Raw genomic sequence first — 16,044 nt, 5'->3', positions numbered from 1 at the left:
AGGTAGTTAATTGCTTCATTGTTAGATGTAAAAGCCACCTAGCAGCCTGCCTTACATATAGCCTAGTTTTCCAAGTGTTGCTTTTGGAATCCAGGTTGGGGAAAAAAAAATCACCGGACTTTTCTTACGATTTGGAGGCCACCCCCATCAATGAAGGTCATTGTGCATTGTGCATTGACTCAGACTTTACAGATGCCGAGCAGCAATGGTCCTATTTCTCAGAAAAAGAATAACTGGTTAAGATTTCAGGAACTATTTTCTGGTATTTACGGAGGAGGCGTGGCAACTGTTCCGATGGTCATACAAGGGTCTAGAGTGGCTAAAGGATGGGCATAAGTAACTCTTTCTTCTTCACTGCTTTCTCAGTGGGTGAGGGGTTCTGAGTGTGCACACTGTGCAGCACTGACTGTAGGTCAGGTGCTAGATAGTGTGTGTGCATGTGTATACCCCCCCCACACACACATATGTACAGACACACACACACACACACACACGGTTGAAAATTAAAACAATTTTTTTTTTTTTTTGGTACTAGTAACAGATAATGGATGGTAATGGCGCCTGAAATCTGGGGGAAAAAAAGGTGACATGAACGTGAGACTGCACGTTCTGTCCTGTGCGAGTCTCAGATTGGAGTGCTAGAAGAATCTAGGTGAGATCTAGCAGAAATGAGTTGGAGCTAAGTGTCAAAGGTGACTAAGAAGGCTCAAGTTCACAGATCAGAGCACTACAGAGGGGAGGATACTCACAAAGATGCCAGTATCTGCCACCGAAAAGGGTTAGACTCTGATACTGCAGAGCCTGCCTTCCTGCTACGACTCTTTCTGTGGATTCTGGGATAGTGGACATTTCCACTCCTGTTGGGGAGTCTAAATGAGTGGTAGAGGTCATCGCGCCACTCTCCTATGCTCCTCGGGGTCTTAGAAACCCAAACCCACCGAGTGCTTCTTCAGTAAACAGAATCCTTTATGTTTTTATTGCTAGGCTTCCTCACCCCTGTCATTTCTCACTTGAAGAACCATTGCAGGAGATACTTCCTAGCTCCCACAGTGGTACCTTAGGGTTAACCTCAGTTTCCTGAGCCATGTTGACCATTTAGGATGAAGTGTAGGGTCTTCACTCTCCACTCTCTCAGTTTTGGTGTCTCCAGTGACTGGTGTATAGGACAGTGTTTGATTCCAACACACTGTTGCCCACTTTGTTCCCATTGCATTGTGATTGGACTTGTTTTTATCAGTCAGTCCAATCTGCAGATGATACTCATTAGTGACTGAGGGTAAAGGCCAATCTAACGTTCTGGATAAACCAGTTGATTCCTTTTCTTTGACATACAGTAAGCATTCTGGCTACTTAAATCTTACTGAAGGGCATCAGTGACTCACATTACCCTGAGCCCAAGAATAATTAACTAATTGATGTCTTATGACCTGCTTATTTCATGAATGTCTATGGGACATTATGAATAACTGGCTGGCCTTTCGCCTTTTGAGGAGAGTAACTTTCTAAATATGAATACCTTAACACAGTTCCATGGTTATATTAGACACATTATTGCTCTGATTATCCCATTATGTCAGAAGTTTTCTCATTGAGATAAAATCCCTGCATGCTCCTATATTTCCTTAGTTCCCACCCCACAGGAGACTAACTATCGTTTTCTTAAGTTTCTCACGCAGAAACAAAGACATGAAGTCTGTGTTTGGCCTTGCTTTAAGATTGACTTCTGTTGGTTGTCATTTCAGATTCTGAAGTCTATTATATCACACAATAGTTTAAAAAATTTGAGCAACACTTAGTTTATTCAGTTTCCTTTATTGAGTACTTGTTAACAATAAAAAAAGGTATGAAGTCCTATTCCAAAGTCTAAACTCACTTTTAACTTAAACCTTGAGTTTTCTGAATTACCAACTCTGAAGTAATTCTCTTTATACCTGAAGAATGGTTTTATTGAAATGTTTGAGAGAAAACATTTGTATTGCAAGAAGCTTATGACAATCATCTTGAGGATATAAATCAAGTGTAAAAATAACAAAATTTAGCAGGGAACCCACATTGCATGAGAAATACGTAACACCACTGTTTGTAATTTGGTGGGTTTGTTTGCTTGTTGTATAACTGAACACCCCCTTTGATAGCTTAGCCTCCCGTGGAAACGTAACTGTGTGCTTTGGGTTTTTCTAGCCTCTTCTTGAGGTGGAAGGTTATTACTGTGCAAAGACTTAGCTGTATGGATCTAGTCACAATGATGTTCTTTGGTGGATTCTACTTTAATCAGAAGTTTTCTCATTGAGATAAAATCCCTGCGTGGTCCTATATTTCCTCAGTTCCCACCCCCACAGGAGACTAACTATCGTTTCTTAAGTTTCTCATGCAGAAACAAAGACATGAAGTCTGTGCTTGGACTTGCTTGGAGATTGGCTTCTGTTGGTTGTCATTTCAGATTCTGAAGTCAGTGTGGCTCTTACAATTTCCCTTAAAATCAGATCGTTGACTTAGGATTATATAAACTCTATGGTCTGGCCTCTGGGTTTTCACTGAGAACGGCCTTCCCTTGATCGTCTTCTAGACCCTGAGGAGAAGGAAATGAGAGAGGTTAGAAGAGACTAGGACAAAATCTCATGGGTAAGAAGAATGAGGTCTGTGCACACACATATCTGTCAAAAGTGACCATTGCTCCTTGTAATAAGATTTATTTAGATCATGTTGTCTGAATACTATCTTCACTTTAGGGTAAGAAAGACTGAATGCCTTAATTAAAGGTGTATTAAAATATAAAATTCATTGATTTTGAGTTTCTAGAAACTTGAAGTAGTCTTATGTGCCTATATAAATTCTTAATAAATCTTCTAATTAAAACCATATGCAACTGGCTTCTTAATGTCAACATTCTATATGCTGGGTTGGCTTAAGGTCAGATCTTCATGTACTGTATTTATGAATCTTATGAGTTTTTTTATTATTAGTGTGTAATTATCTCAAGAATTCGAGACTTTCAATTCAAAGTTTGTGAGCATTACAAAGAAAATCTTTGCTCTTTCAGTACATATATGTTTACTTACTTAAGAGAAAATTTTAGAAAATTGACATAAATGGAGGAAATTATATTGTAAACATCATATATGCAATAGAGAATTAAGTTAGATAAGTGCTTATTTAACTATTAATTGGCTTCTGTCTCAACTGTAGCGCCAGCATTTCTTTCTGACTTAACTCAGTGGTTTGATACTTTTAACCATTTATACAAGTCTATCTGCCATCCTTTTAAGATTTGTTCAACTTAAGTCAGATAATAAAGGAGAACATATACTGATGACTTCTTGACACGTATCACAGAAAACTTTGCATCAGATCTCACTAAATTTTCTGTCTGTCCAAACCCAAAACTCAACAAACTGCATTAAACTCCCCCTCTCTGTCACTTACATCATAAAACATATCTCAAGCATGCATTAATGTAGTTGATTCACCTACCTTGAACCCTTTTGTTGGCTGGTATCTTCTTTGCAGGTGTGTCTAAAATTAAAGACACATAGTTAGAAATGCTCTGGGATTCCTGGTAAAACCCGGAGGCCCTTGCCAAGTAGAAAAGTGTAAAGTATATGTAGGCATTGCTTCAATGTGTAGTTGTTTGAGTAGTAAACTTACTGATCCTTAGAATTTCACTTACTGACGAGCCATCTGCTTCTCATGCATCATAGTGAATGTTCACCAACATCCCGTGTTTTATTGTGTCTCTTGGAATCCCTTAATTGGTTTTCCTATTGCTGACATTTTGGTAAGATGTGACACTACCTTCCAAGAGAGCTACCCATATTTCAGTTATTATATGCATATATGTGCCTCTGTAAAATTTTCATTATAGACCATGAGCAATTTAGAAGTGTGCCTGTGTCCATTCCCCCTGATTCCATGGTCCATCCAATAAACCACTGACAAATTAACTAGGTATAAAAATATTAAAACTTTTCACTTTACATTTTCTTTATGTTTAGGGATGTTTTAGAAGCACATATGTCTGTGCACCACATGTGTGCCCAATGTCTGCAGAGCACAGCAGCGTAGAGCCCATCGATCTTGAGTTACAGACAGATGTGAGCTGTCATCTTGGGGCTTGATCTCAAACCTAGATCTTTGGGAAGAGCAGTCAGTGCTTTTAACCATCAAGCCATCTCTCCAGCCCCAGTGTTCTCCATTTTTCAAAGTGTTCATATGGTTTGTGTTTTTATAGTTAGAAAACAATTCTCTAATTTTAATCTAACTCCTGACGTGACTACCAAGTAAGCCTAAGATTATGCTTTATCTTCATTTTGAGGGTAACTGGGATTAAAGACTGATTGGTTCCTATGGTAGTTTCATTTTTTGGATTCCCTCCATTTTACTTTCCTTTAAAACTTTACTTGGTTTGTGCGTATCATCAATTTTCAAGAATAAAACCATTTTTCTTTATTGGTATGTTTTTCAATTTTGTACATTTGAAAAATGCTTGCACTAAGCTTAGTGCAAGATGTACAAAAGAAAGCAAATAGAAAAAAAACACTATATTTTAAAGAATTTATGAGCTTTGTTCCAGTCTTAATACATTTCCAACATGTCAATTCTCCATAAGGCATACAACTATTTGTCATAAAATGTTAGCACTATGGCTAGACACAGAAACATAGAAACCCCTTTGAGAATGGCTAATAAGAGGAAAATGTCTTTTAAAAGCCTCATTTATTTATTATGTGTATGTATGTGTGTGCATGTGTGTGAGTTTATATGCATCATGTGTATATAGTACCTGTGGAGACCAGAAAAGGATGTCAAAGCCCCTGGAACTGGAGTTAAAGGCAGTCCAGGCTGCTCTGTGGGAGCTGAGAAACAGAGCCAGTGACTCTGAGAGAGCAATGAGTGTTCTTAAGCTCAGAGCCATCTCTCCAGGACCACATCCTCCTTTTTAAGAAAAGAAAAACCCTTAGCAATAGTTTGCTAAACCTTCTAAATTGGCACTCTTGGAACCCATTCCTCATAGCTCTATAGACAGGTCAGATCCATAGAAGTAAAGAAACTGAGAACAATAGAAATTAAAATAACCCCATTAATTAAAGAGAAAACAGCATTTTTTTAAATGGACATATATCCTGGGAAGGAAAATCAGTTCTTTAATATTTAAGTTCAGTTTCAAAGAAGACTTTCAGAGTCTTTCTAATTAAAGGGGGCAAACGTACTTACCCATCATTTAATCCTACAAGGAGAAACAATATGAATAGGGACAAGCTCTAATAAATTCTCTAGAAAGCACAGCCATTCCACAAAGCTGCTGACTATGGCAAGGGTTAAAAAGAAAAACAAAGGATTCAAATTAAATTCCTCAATGTGTTCACTCTTCCTTTAAGGTCTGCTATGGTTTTATGGCAGGGAGGCACTTAGTGGGTTCTTTGCTGCATCGTCAAGAAGCCATTGGCTTCATTATGGCTGAGGTTATACCACAGGCTCCCTGCAGTCTGAAAAGAAGTCTAATACTTCCCAGATATATGTGAATATATACTTAAAATTCATTGTTGTTTGAATGAAGAATTATTTCACCAATCCAGAAGCATACTTCCAGAAATATACAAGATTTAAGATGGAAGAGAAATTATATTTTCTTAGACATAGTTATACAACTTTTAAAATTATAAACCAAAAGCCATCTGAACTGGATTTTAGGTAAACATCAGATTTCAACTGTCTTCCTTGATCCGTAACATGCTGTAAAGAACATATTTGTTGTAGATATCTATTTGCTTGTACTGTGAATAATTTTTAGTCTGATGTTTTGTTGTTAGTAAATTGAACTAAAAATGCATTTATTTAGCTGTCAATGGTCCCAATGACTTTTAAAACATTTCCTATTTTTGAATAACTATCACTGAGAGTTTGTATATTTTGAATCCTTTTTTCCTTTTGAAAGTAAGTCAATTTAATGCCACAGACAGAGAACATTCCATACTTCAAAGATTAATTTTATATGCTAAAGATTTTGTAATCCTGAGTATAGATTGTCACTCAAACAGTAAGAAGGACTACATACTCACTTGTAAGAATGTAGTTTTGGAAATGCAAGTTGCTAAAAGCACTGTTTAGCTTAACTACGCACTTACAAACTCCCAGACATGCCTGTCTTTGTTATGGGGACAGTGAATACAATTTTTTAGAAACATGAAAAGCATTTTCAAATTTAAACTTGCCTGACAGGTAGGAAAATCATTACTTTTTCATATAGTCAAAATATCTGTTCCATTTTCTGAGTCAAGGCAAAAAAAGTATTCACTGCTTCCTGGTTTACACCATAAAACTTTTTAAAGACTGTTTAAGCAGTAATGACTTTCTGGACTGACCACTTACACACACGAGTCAATTTGCCGAAGACAGCAGACGGCGCTGTCTTTTTAATCGAATGAAAGGAACAGCCTACATGTCCAGTCTTTAAAAAGCTGAAGGTCTCTTCCAGTGCCTGTTAAGGGGGTTAGTTTTCGATGTTTACTAACCTCCCTGAAGCAGTCTTTTAATCTCCTCATCTTCAAATAAGTGACCATCGCCACCTTCAATGAACTTTGTGACCTTGGAGACCTCTGAGAGGACACACGTTCACAGCAGAAATTGGGTCACACAATAAAAAGGAACTTGACACAATGCATGCTGCCACCTGCTCAGTAAGGAATCCCAGACACTTCTCAACAACTCCTAAGTTTTTAGTGTTGGTGCCTGGTACACTGTTTTCATCAGCAGTTAATCAGTATACAGGCAATGTAAGACGGCTGCCATTGCTATACCAGCAAACCATCTGCGTGGGTACCGTATCTGGCATCATCACTATTTTTGAATGACCCCTTATGCTGGTGTGGAATATGAATACTGGAGCAAGGTGGCATAAGACATGTTCTCAGTCTTCAAGCTGATGTGAGATATGGGACAGGTGGCTCAATGCCACACTTTTGCTTCTCTAGACATACTGACCTTTTTGCAAGAATTTCTGCAAGGTCTCTCCTGTTTCTCCACCTCCTGTGGAGATCCTGGTATATTTTATCTCAGGACCTAAAGGAAAGAGGGTTTTAAGCTGTGTGGGCACACGTCTGTGCTGCAACCATTCAGCTCCTCCGAGTAAGTGTAGCTGTTGGCACGATACCAATGATGGCCACGGCTGTGCTCCAGAAAAGCTTATTGCAAAATATGAGGCACAGGCTGTATTTGTGGGCTTCTTTAAATAAAGTATATAGAATATTGAATTTAGAATTTCAGGTTAAATCATCGATGTCTCACACAAAGTTTACTAAATTTGTCAGCTGTTTTAGAGAGACTCATATACATGATGCTATGTAGATGTACAGACTGTAACATGAATAGAACCCCAAAGGAATTTTCTCTTAGTATTCAGTAACTTGGGAAGCTGTAAAAGAAAGGCAGAATATCATAAAGCATGTATATGTACACAAAGTAAAAATGCATGTTTACAGACATGTCTATCAAAAGTCTTAGAGTAAGACAGGGGTAACATATTTTGTACATTTTCTTTTTGTCTTTTTTCTTTTTGTTTGCAAAAACAAAATGGGAAATGGAGAAGCTTCAATTGTCACCATGACAAAGGCTAGATTTGTGTAATGCACACATCCTAAGGTTAATATAACTTGTGCTTATAATCTGGATACAGCTCATATATGAAATTAAAAATTACCTGTAATGATTCGTTCTTCCCGGGTCTGTTTTTCAGTTATTTCAACAGGAACCCCATCTATGATTTTGGTGTACTTTTTAATGACTGGCTCTGAAAGAAGAGAAAGAATACCCCATGGGACTTACCCTCTCACAGTGTCTATACCTCCAGAGCTGGAGATTTAAATCAAGGATGTGTTTCTCATAACACGTTTGTTTAAGAGACAGCCCTAGCCATTGTTAGAACAGACTAGGAACAAATCCTGGTCAGTCTGAGTAACTCTTGTGTCTCAGCTGAGCAGGAGGGTTAACTGGCAAGCTGAGCTGTCATTGGAAAGGAAACCTTCCTAGAAAACCCAGTGCTGGTTTGTTAGGACAGTCTCTAAAAGGTTTATTGCAATTTCATTTTACTTAGGGGTGTGTGTACGTGTGTATGTGTGTGTGCATATGTGTGAATATATGCATATTTGTGTGTGTATGTATTGTGTTCATATGTGTGCATGTATATATGTATGTATATGTGTACATATGTGAATGTGTGTGCAAGTGTCTGTATGTGTGTATATTATGTGTGTGTATGTATTATGTGACTCTGTGTGTGTGTGTGTGTGTGTGTGTGTAAGCTATGGTGTACCTGTGGAGGTCACAGACAACTTAATTCTTTTCACCATTTGGGACCCAGGGATCTAACATAGGCTTGGAAGAAGATATCTTTCCCTCCTAACCCATCTCTCAACTTGTGTAAAGTTTAGATCAAGATAAAATTCACTGTTGAAAAATTCTAAATCAAAACTACTTTAAAACGTTCCAGGGATGCTGCCCCAGCATAAGAAAAAGCAGAAGGCATAAAGTACCTCCGTGGATCACTTCTGTCACCGTTTCGCCTTCTTTAATCAGCCTGAAGTCAGGATCACCTTCAATTTGGATCTTTGTCATTGCAGGTCCTGAGACATTATTTTAGGAGACAGATTAGTGCATTGAAGCAATCCCTTAAACTTTCCCAAAGAAGAAATTTATTTCCACGTTTCTTGTTATTCAGACTTCAGTGTTTCAGGTTTTATGAAACCGGTTTTAAACATTTCCTGTTGTTTTTAGGTTAGACAATATTTGGGGAACCAAAGAATTCAGTATGCTGCAGCTTCCCCACCCCCACTTTAGCATTTACAGTGATGCACGAGCAAGCCGTGCATGCACACCATCATCCCTCGTTAGTGACTATAAGGTATGATTACAGAGAATGTGTTATGTGGCTTTCTCTGGGAATCAACATTTACAGATTGGAGACGCTCAAGCGGCAACTAGTTCAAATCACACTTTGCCAGAGGACATCACGTGCCAATCTTTGCTAACATATTTTATTTAATGCTTTTTATCATTCCTGATCTTACATTATCAATGAGTATAGCACTGGACATAAAGAAATCTACTCTACTTACCTTGAAGATGCTATGTCTAAGGCCTTAGAGGAAAACTGACTTGTGTACTTACCTGGACTAGGGGAAGGATGTAAGGATCAGCATCACTAACAGTTACACATCCTTCAAATGCACAGGGGGTTGAGTTTGACTTGCAAAGTGATTTTGTTCCCAGAGAAAATCAGTTTGAATGTTAGAAAGCTTACTGCTACATTAGTTGATCAGGAATATTTTATGGAGCAGTGAGAATTATTCAGTTCAGTACATTTAACTTGTACTTCCCAATGGCTGAATGGAGTTATAATTAATCATCTTGAGAGGATTGATTTGTTTATTGAGAAATCATCAAAGTACACCATTACCCAGAACTAGGTAATAAATGATAAATAATGTAAGACATTATTGCTATATAGTAAGGTTCTTTCAACCTGTAAGTATTTCAGGCCATAGTGTTTTCTATGTGAGTCCAGTAGGAATGGTTAGCATAAAGGTATGAATAAGTTTTAACATGTGATAACAATCAAAAGGAAGTATGCCCAATGACTCAAGACAAGGAAATGAGTTAGCACTGTGACTAAGGCATTTTTTTTCTTTACAATGGACATTTCTCTGTTTTGAGATGCTGCAACATAGAAATGTGGCTTTATGGTCCTACAATGAAGAATATCTGCAGATGAGATGACCCTATCACCCTCCAGATAATTATGAGGGAGAACCCCAGGTAGACTGATGCTCAAGGATGCTCCCAACTGAAGGGGGACACACAGACCCCTGTTGACAAAGACTGGGAGGACACATGAGTTGAGTGAAGAAGTTGAATGGAAGGAGAAAAGTGTTTGGAAATGGGACCATGGCACCTACGGATGACTTTAGTTTTAGAAGCTGTGTATCAGTTATAGCAAATTTTATTGACTATGATTTAAAAACCATCCAATATTTTTGCCTAAAATTGGTTGATCACTTTTCACTAACAATCAAATATATATTGTCAGCAAAACACTTTAGATTTAATTTCTACTTAAAACCCCAATTTTTTTATTCATCAATAAATAAAAAGCAATGGAATAATTGAAATTCTTTTTTTAAGCTAAGCACAGATTCTAAAGGATGACTCAACTGTATACTCAAGAATGAATGACACCCATAGCTAGCCAGGCAGAGAATCAATGTTTTCAATGAGTTTAAGTCAGGGTTGCCTAAGGGAAGAGACACATGTATTTTGAGTTGGCATCTCATGCTACAGAATGAAAAACAAACACAAAGAAACCCAAATACCAGGATAATTAGAACAACAGAGTTCCTAAGATTCAATAAAGCATAATCTGTTCCTCTTTTGAAAGACTGAGCTGCAATTGGGACGTAACGTGAATTAAAAAAATATAGACAGAAAAAAGAAAGACTGTTTGCATCATTCTCATGGAAGAAAGATGACAGCAGATGTGTTCTCTGTGGCAAATTATCACTGCAACAAGCATGAAAGTGAACACTGGTGCCCAAGGTTGACATCAGTTAATATAATAAGTATAGAAAGACATTGACATTCGAAACATGAGAGGTATATAAAGTATGTTCAGAGATGAAACATAGGACCCAGCATTTGACCTACTAAACAACACTATTTTCTGTTTTTGTAATCTAATGTTTTAAAGGATTCATTAATTGTAATTTTTAAAGCCTTCATGAGTGTACACTTTCTATACCCTTTTAGAATTCTCACTGGAAAGGATGCCTGCATAGTTTTAAGCAATGTTCTTTCAGTGATATAAAGAGAATGTGTGATGGTGATGAAAGGGTGGAAATAAAGCTACAGAAAGTATATTTTCTGAAGGAATCTACAGCAAAAATATTCATGATTAATTTTTAAGTGATTATCTGGGTACCAGTGTTGATACAACCTCAATTAGATCAAAATAAATACAAGCAAATGTACTGAAAATATTAGGGATGCACCATCTACTTTGCTAAAAAAAATATTGCACTCCACAATCTGCAACTACACAAGCATGCCGTTTGTAGAGAAACGTTTAGCATGTTAGTTTCAAAAAGAATGTAGGTATATTCAGAGAGATGAGTTGATTACATGATATGTTTTTTTTCCAGAATGTAAGGAACCATAGAGAGTGTTGGCTTTACCTTCCGTTTTGATAATAGGCTGAAGACTGCCTTGAATGACTTTAATTTTTGGTTCCACGACTTTGGTTATAATTTTAGTTGCTGAAAACATAGAAAGTGGAGCATGAACGAAGTTTAACTAGAAACAACTCGGATAAAGTTGTCCTTTTTGGTCTCTATTGGGCGTTAATTTATCAGCTATGGCGCTAGGGTCAGGCAGTCACAGGAAATAGTCACAGCACATGAACGTCTTCTCGTATCCAGATGCTGAATCCTGCAGGTCAGAGACTTGGCTACATTCCCGAGGGGAAGACATGCTAACTAAATGCCGCATCCCATCTAGAAATCTACCACTCTCAACTGCATCACTAAGGCTCTGACTTCCCTTTGTGCTTCTTGAGAACACTGGCTGCGCAGCAACAGAAGACAAATAAACATGATTAATCTCATGCAGTTCATACTATCTTAAATTGCTTTGTCAGCTTATTTCTCAATTAAAAGGAGGATATGGGAAGAAAAAGACCCATGGAATACTCCCATGCATTTGGCACAGAAAAGAGAATATGGAAATGAATTCACAACTTGAGAGGAGGATAAATTTCAGCCAGGAAGTCATGAGCTTTTTTCAACAGATGTGAGTTGGTCAACATTTAATTTTCAGCCTTGTTATGATAATTTTAAGGTAGTTTTCCATGTAAAGGTGTTATGGTGAATGTATATCACCTCCCAAGTGAGGCTATCATGGATTTAGTTTGGATAGATGGTTTTATGTTTGTTTGTTTGTTGTTTTTATTTTATTTTTTATGTAAGAGCCAGGTCACCAGTTCTACTTAGGCCTCCTCCCTCCTAAGTAAAACCCTTAAAAAGTGATTCCAGTAGAAGGGTTGCTAACTTCAGTCACGCGTGTGACAAAGAGTCAATAGCACACTGTGGATTTCAACCAGTCTCTGCCCCTGATCTTACATGCTAAGCCGTGTCAACCTTTTGAATGGGTGTGGGCTCCTCTTTTATGAGGACTACCTTTCAACCATAGGTTATCTCTTGAAAAACTCAGACTATAAAGCCCTAAAATTTGTCAAATCTGCATGTTCAGGTCTTGATCTCATAAGTGGTTCTGCCACAGAGGACTCTGCCCCTGGAGCAACACAGAGACCTGCTGCTGTTGTTCAAGTGGAAACATCACTTTTAAGGTTTTACGTGCTAGGGAATTTGAACTTCAGTGTCATAATTGGCAGTTTTGCTTTTGTGAAGGCTTAAGTCATTTGAACAGCTCTGAAGATTTCCTGATCTTTGTCCTCTATGTAAAATCATTATGCATTTAACAACTTATAACAAAGTGTGCTCCCAATAAAAATTTAAAATGTGTGGTATTTTTGTGGGGACAAGGAAAATAAGTACCAACAGAACAGAAGAAATAATAGAGACAAATTAACAAATGATTCTGAAAATGGAATCTTTGTTTTATTCGGCCTGTACCTCTATTTGAAACAGCCAGCATAAGGATATAAATCCCAGAGCTCCTTCAGGCCTTTGAGTGGGCTGGCAAGTTACTAGATTTACATAATTTTGTAGACATAATTTATGAAATACTATAATAGTATTTTGGTTCATTATAAGCAATGTTGCCATGTGCAGCCAGTAATAGAACTGATGTAGATAAACTAAGAAGGATAAATACTACTTTCCTAAAGATTTATGGCACAGGGGAGAAGGATGGTGTCATATATATCTGATGGATGGAGGCCATGAAGACCCTTGTATTTATTATAAGATACACTTTTCCATGGCTGGAATTTAGAAAATGCTAAATTATCATGATTCTAGTGGAATCCCTTAGATAGCTCTGGGGTCTGGCACCACCACTGCAGAGGTTATATCAAGTAGAGAAGCAGACATTTTGTTTTGCTCCATACATTGGCTTTTCTCCTTTTTATGACCAGCATTAATTTTGAAGGAAAATGCTCATAATAGATAACAGGATGTTCATGATACTGAGTAGAATAATTTTCTAGTTAGAATAAAGGGGAGTAACATAACATTTTACCATATTTGACTGTTTTGGAGTAGAGCCAAAACAAAATGAAAAGAACTTCAGCTTTAAAAGCTACAGTAAAAGAAGCAGGGTAGGGTGGGGGAAGTAGGAACGAGAAACCATAATGAGGAAGCTATTTGATGATTGACAGCAGCATTTATGATTAGAGTGAAATGTCCTTTGCCATGGTTAAGAAGATGAACTTTGATCTTGATAATCTGGTACTGTAGGGGCTTAAAAAATAACTGCTTAGCAGATTTGAGGTTCCTTTGCCCAGTTTTGGCTGTGGTAATTTTTGAACCAGCATCTCATAAGAATTAGGAGAGAATGTACATAGTCCTGCAGTGACTTGAGGTACCAGAGAGGGCTGGTTCCCCAGGAGGGACCTCTCAGGTTCTCAGAGGGGAAGGAGGAGGGCGAGGGGAGGGGCTATGTGAGGCGGGGACTGGGAGGTGGTGGGCTGCAATGGTGATGTAAAGTTAATTAATTAATTAATTAATTGGAAAATTAGCACCCTCTGCACATCTTCCTATGCACAGCTCAGGCCCAGGGCAGGATAAGTGGCAGCCCTCTGCTGTGCTGCTGTGTTTGTGTACACTTATTAACATTTCCAGAAAGCTCTGGGGTGTCTTCTACTATCCTGTCCTTTTTATGCCCTTTTAATTGACTTCCCTTGGTTCTGTGGACTTGGAGGGTGTGGCTAAGCCTTTAAGGCTTCTTCTGATCTCAGGCCCTGTTTGAAGGATAATGAGTTTCAGAGAATTTGGAATCCTAGATACCAGATTATCAGCAGACTTCGTATATGCAAGGAGAAGTTATTTGCATATCATCGCCATCTGTAGCCCAAGCTGTTCATATACTTACTATAGACAGTCATGGGGATTTCTTTGAAGGTGCTGCCACGAACAAACTGAAAATAAATGTTTATGTTTAGTAGCAGAAAGTGTATTGCACACCAAGAACACTGTAATTCTAACTAAAATAAAAACAGTTAAGGTGACTCAATAGAAATGCAGTCAGATCAGGTGCCATCACAACAATCAGGCTATTACTAAGAGTTTTAAGATTATAAAGTAATTAACCAATGTTAAATATATATATATAATATCCTATATTTTTCCTATTTTCTACATTATACCAATGGTATACTAGTAATCCACTACACTAATTTCTAGTCTTTTATATTAACCCCACAATACCGTCTTGACATATTAGAAATAAAATCTAATAGCGTTCTGTACCTTGATTTGGATGTATTTTATCAGTTTGTTCAGTAATTCCAAGAGCTGATCATTTCCAACTGGAATGTCTATGGAGATAAGCACTCAGTGAGTATGGTAAGAAAATGGGTGATTAAAGAAAACAACAACAACAACAACCCCCCAAAACAACCCAAGCTCATTTTGAGCAGTCTATCAGTGTGTTTAATCTTTACAGACCTGCTGGATAGAGGAGTTTGTCCACGACGTGGATGACACCATTTGTCGTCATGATGTCAGATTCTTTGGACTTCAACTCATTCACTAGAAGCGTTTCGTTTACCTTTCAAAATAAGGGGTTGATGGTAAGGAGAAACCGTGTGTAGACCATTTAACGATCATAAGCACTTCATAAACTCCTGCTAGCAACTTACTCCTTTCAGATAGATTTTGCTTCCCTGTGTGGTCTTCAGGATATTAGTGACTCCGGGTTCGAATCCCTTTCCAATATAAACCCCTGGGGTCAGGTGATAAAGAATGATGTTCTGAAGCGCATTTTTATCCCCTGCAGAAAAGACAGATATTGGTTTAATAATGTGTTGCTTCTCTGACAATTTGATACAAGATCTAAGGAATAAAACATTACACTGTCTCCTTTTCCTCTTCTGTTTTTTTTTTCACAAGGTCAACATTTTCTCACTGATTCCAATGCCTTATCAAAACATTAGTCATTTCAATCAATTCAAACTCTGTCCATTAGTCTTGAAAATAAAACAGTTCCCCTTTATACCATACAATTGTATGTTTTCAATAAATTAGTATGACAGTAAGCAATTTGTGAATAAATATTAATGAATGGCTCTCCTCACATCCCACGTAGGATAAAGGAAACCAAAGTCAGTTAAGGAAACCACTTTGCCGTTCACTGTCCCTCACCAATCAGAATCTGCCATTCACAATCACTCACCAATCAGAATCTGCCATTCACTGCCCCTCACCAATCAGAATCTGCCATTCACGGTCACTCACCAATCAGAAGCTCCCTTTCTTCGTTAGTCATTCCCTTGAAGGCATCATTGGTTGGTGCAAACAAGGTCCAATCTCCGGGCTGTGTCAGGAGATCTTTCAAATCTGCAGCTTCAAGGAGGCTGAGGAAGATGCTAAGCACAGAGAATATGCATGTAGTTTCACATAAGAGTTAGATTTAGATTCACTTAACCATGTACAGCTCAGGGTGGAATCCACATATTATTGAAACAGCGAGAAATCACTGACACATTTTTATGTAAGTGCAATTTCCCTGTTAAAGATGTATAATGGGGAAAGGACTGAAATATATAATTTATGAATTTCTCCACCTTCGCTTTTCTTATAAAAGCATCAAAGTCACATTTTCTGTGACACAAAGCCCTTGTTTCATTTCATATTTTATTGAAAAATCTTTTTTATATTACCATGTATACAAGAATAAGAAAAATCTCAAGCAGTAAATCAGACTATTAGATTTTTTTTCTACCCACCAAATCATACTATGATACCCCAGGAACAAACCAAGTATCATTGAAACGTGTTAATTTTAAAATATTTGCATGATTTTTCAATTTAATTTTAATTT

General features: G+C 37.6%; 1 protein-coding gene across 6 annotated transcripts in view; it reads right to left on the bottom strand.

The window, feature by feature from the left end:
- Positions 1–1,792: 1,792 nt before the first annotated feature.
- Positions 1,793–16,044, bottom strand: part of Postn (periostin) — a 29,083-nt gene continuing 14,831 nt past the window's right edge. The window contains exons 12-23 of one of the 6 annotated variants that reach the window (XM_021157324.2): positions 15,459–15,589; positions 14,864–14,994; positions 14,670–14,772; positions 14,472–14,539; positions 14,095–14,140; positions 11,220–11,300; positions 8,526–8,615; positions 7,694–7,783; positions 6,979–7,056; positions 6,510–6,593; positions 3,472–3,513; positions 1,797–2,569 (exon numbers count right to left, since the gene is read on the bottom strand). In XM_021157324.2, the coding sequence (XP_021012983.1) occupies positions 2,532–2,569; positions 3,472–3,513; positions 6,510–6,593; positions 6,979–7,056; positions 7,694–7,783; positions 8,526–8,615; positions 11,220–11,300; positions 14,095–14,140; positions 14,472–14,539; positions 14,670–14,772; positions 14,864–14,994; positions 15,459–15,589 (982 nt within the window). In that variant the 3' untranslated portion in view covers positions 1,797–2,531. Of the gene's footprint in view, positions 2,570–3,471; positions 3,514–6,509; positions 6,594–6,978; positions 7,057–7,693; positions 7,784–8,525; positions 8,616–11,219; positions 11,301–14,094; positions 14,141–14,471; positions 14,540–14,669; positions 14,773–14,863; positions 14,995–15,458; positions 15,590–16,044 lie in introns of all 6 variants that reach the window. The other 5 variants (XM_021157326.1, XM_021157325.1, XM_021157327.2 and 2 more) reach the window with 5 other exon arrangements.

Source organism: Mus caroli, chromosome 3, assembly GCF_900094665.2.
Source record: "Mus caroli chromosome 3, CAROLI_EIJ_v1.1, whole genome shotgun sequence".
Classification (NCBI taxonomy): Eukaryota; Metazoa; Chordata; class Mammalia; order Rodentia; family Muridae; genus Mus; species Mus caroli.
The sequence above is the reverse complement of the archived record's forward strand: the minus strand, read 5'-3'. Positions and strand labels throughout refer to the sequence as shown.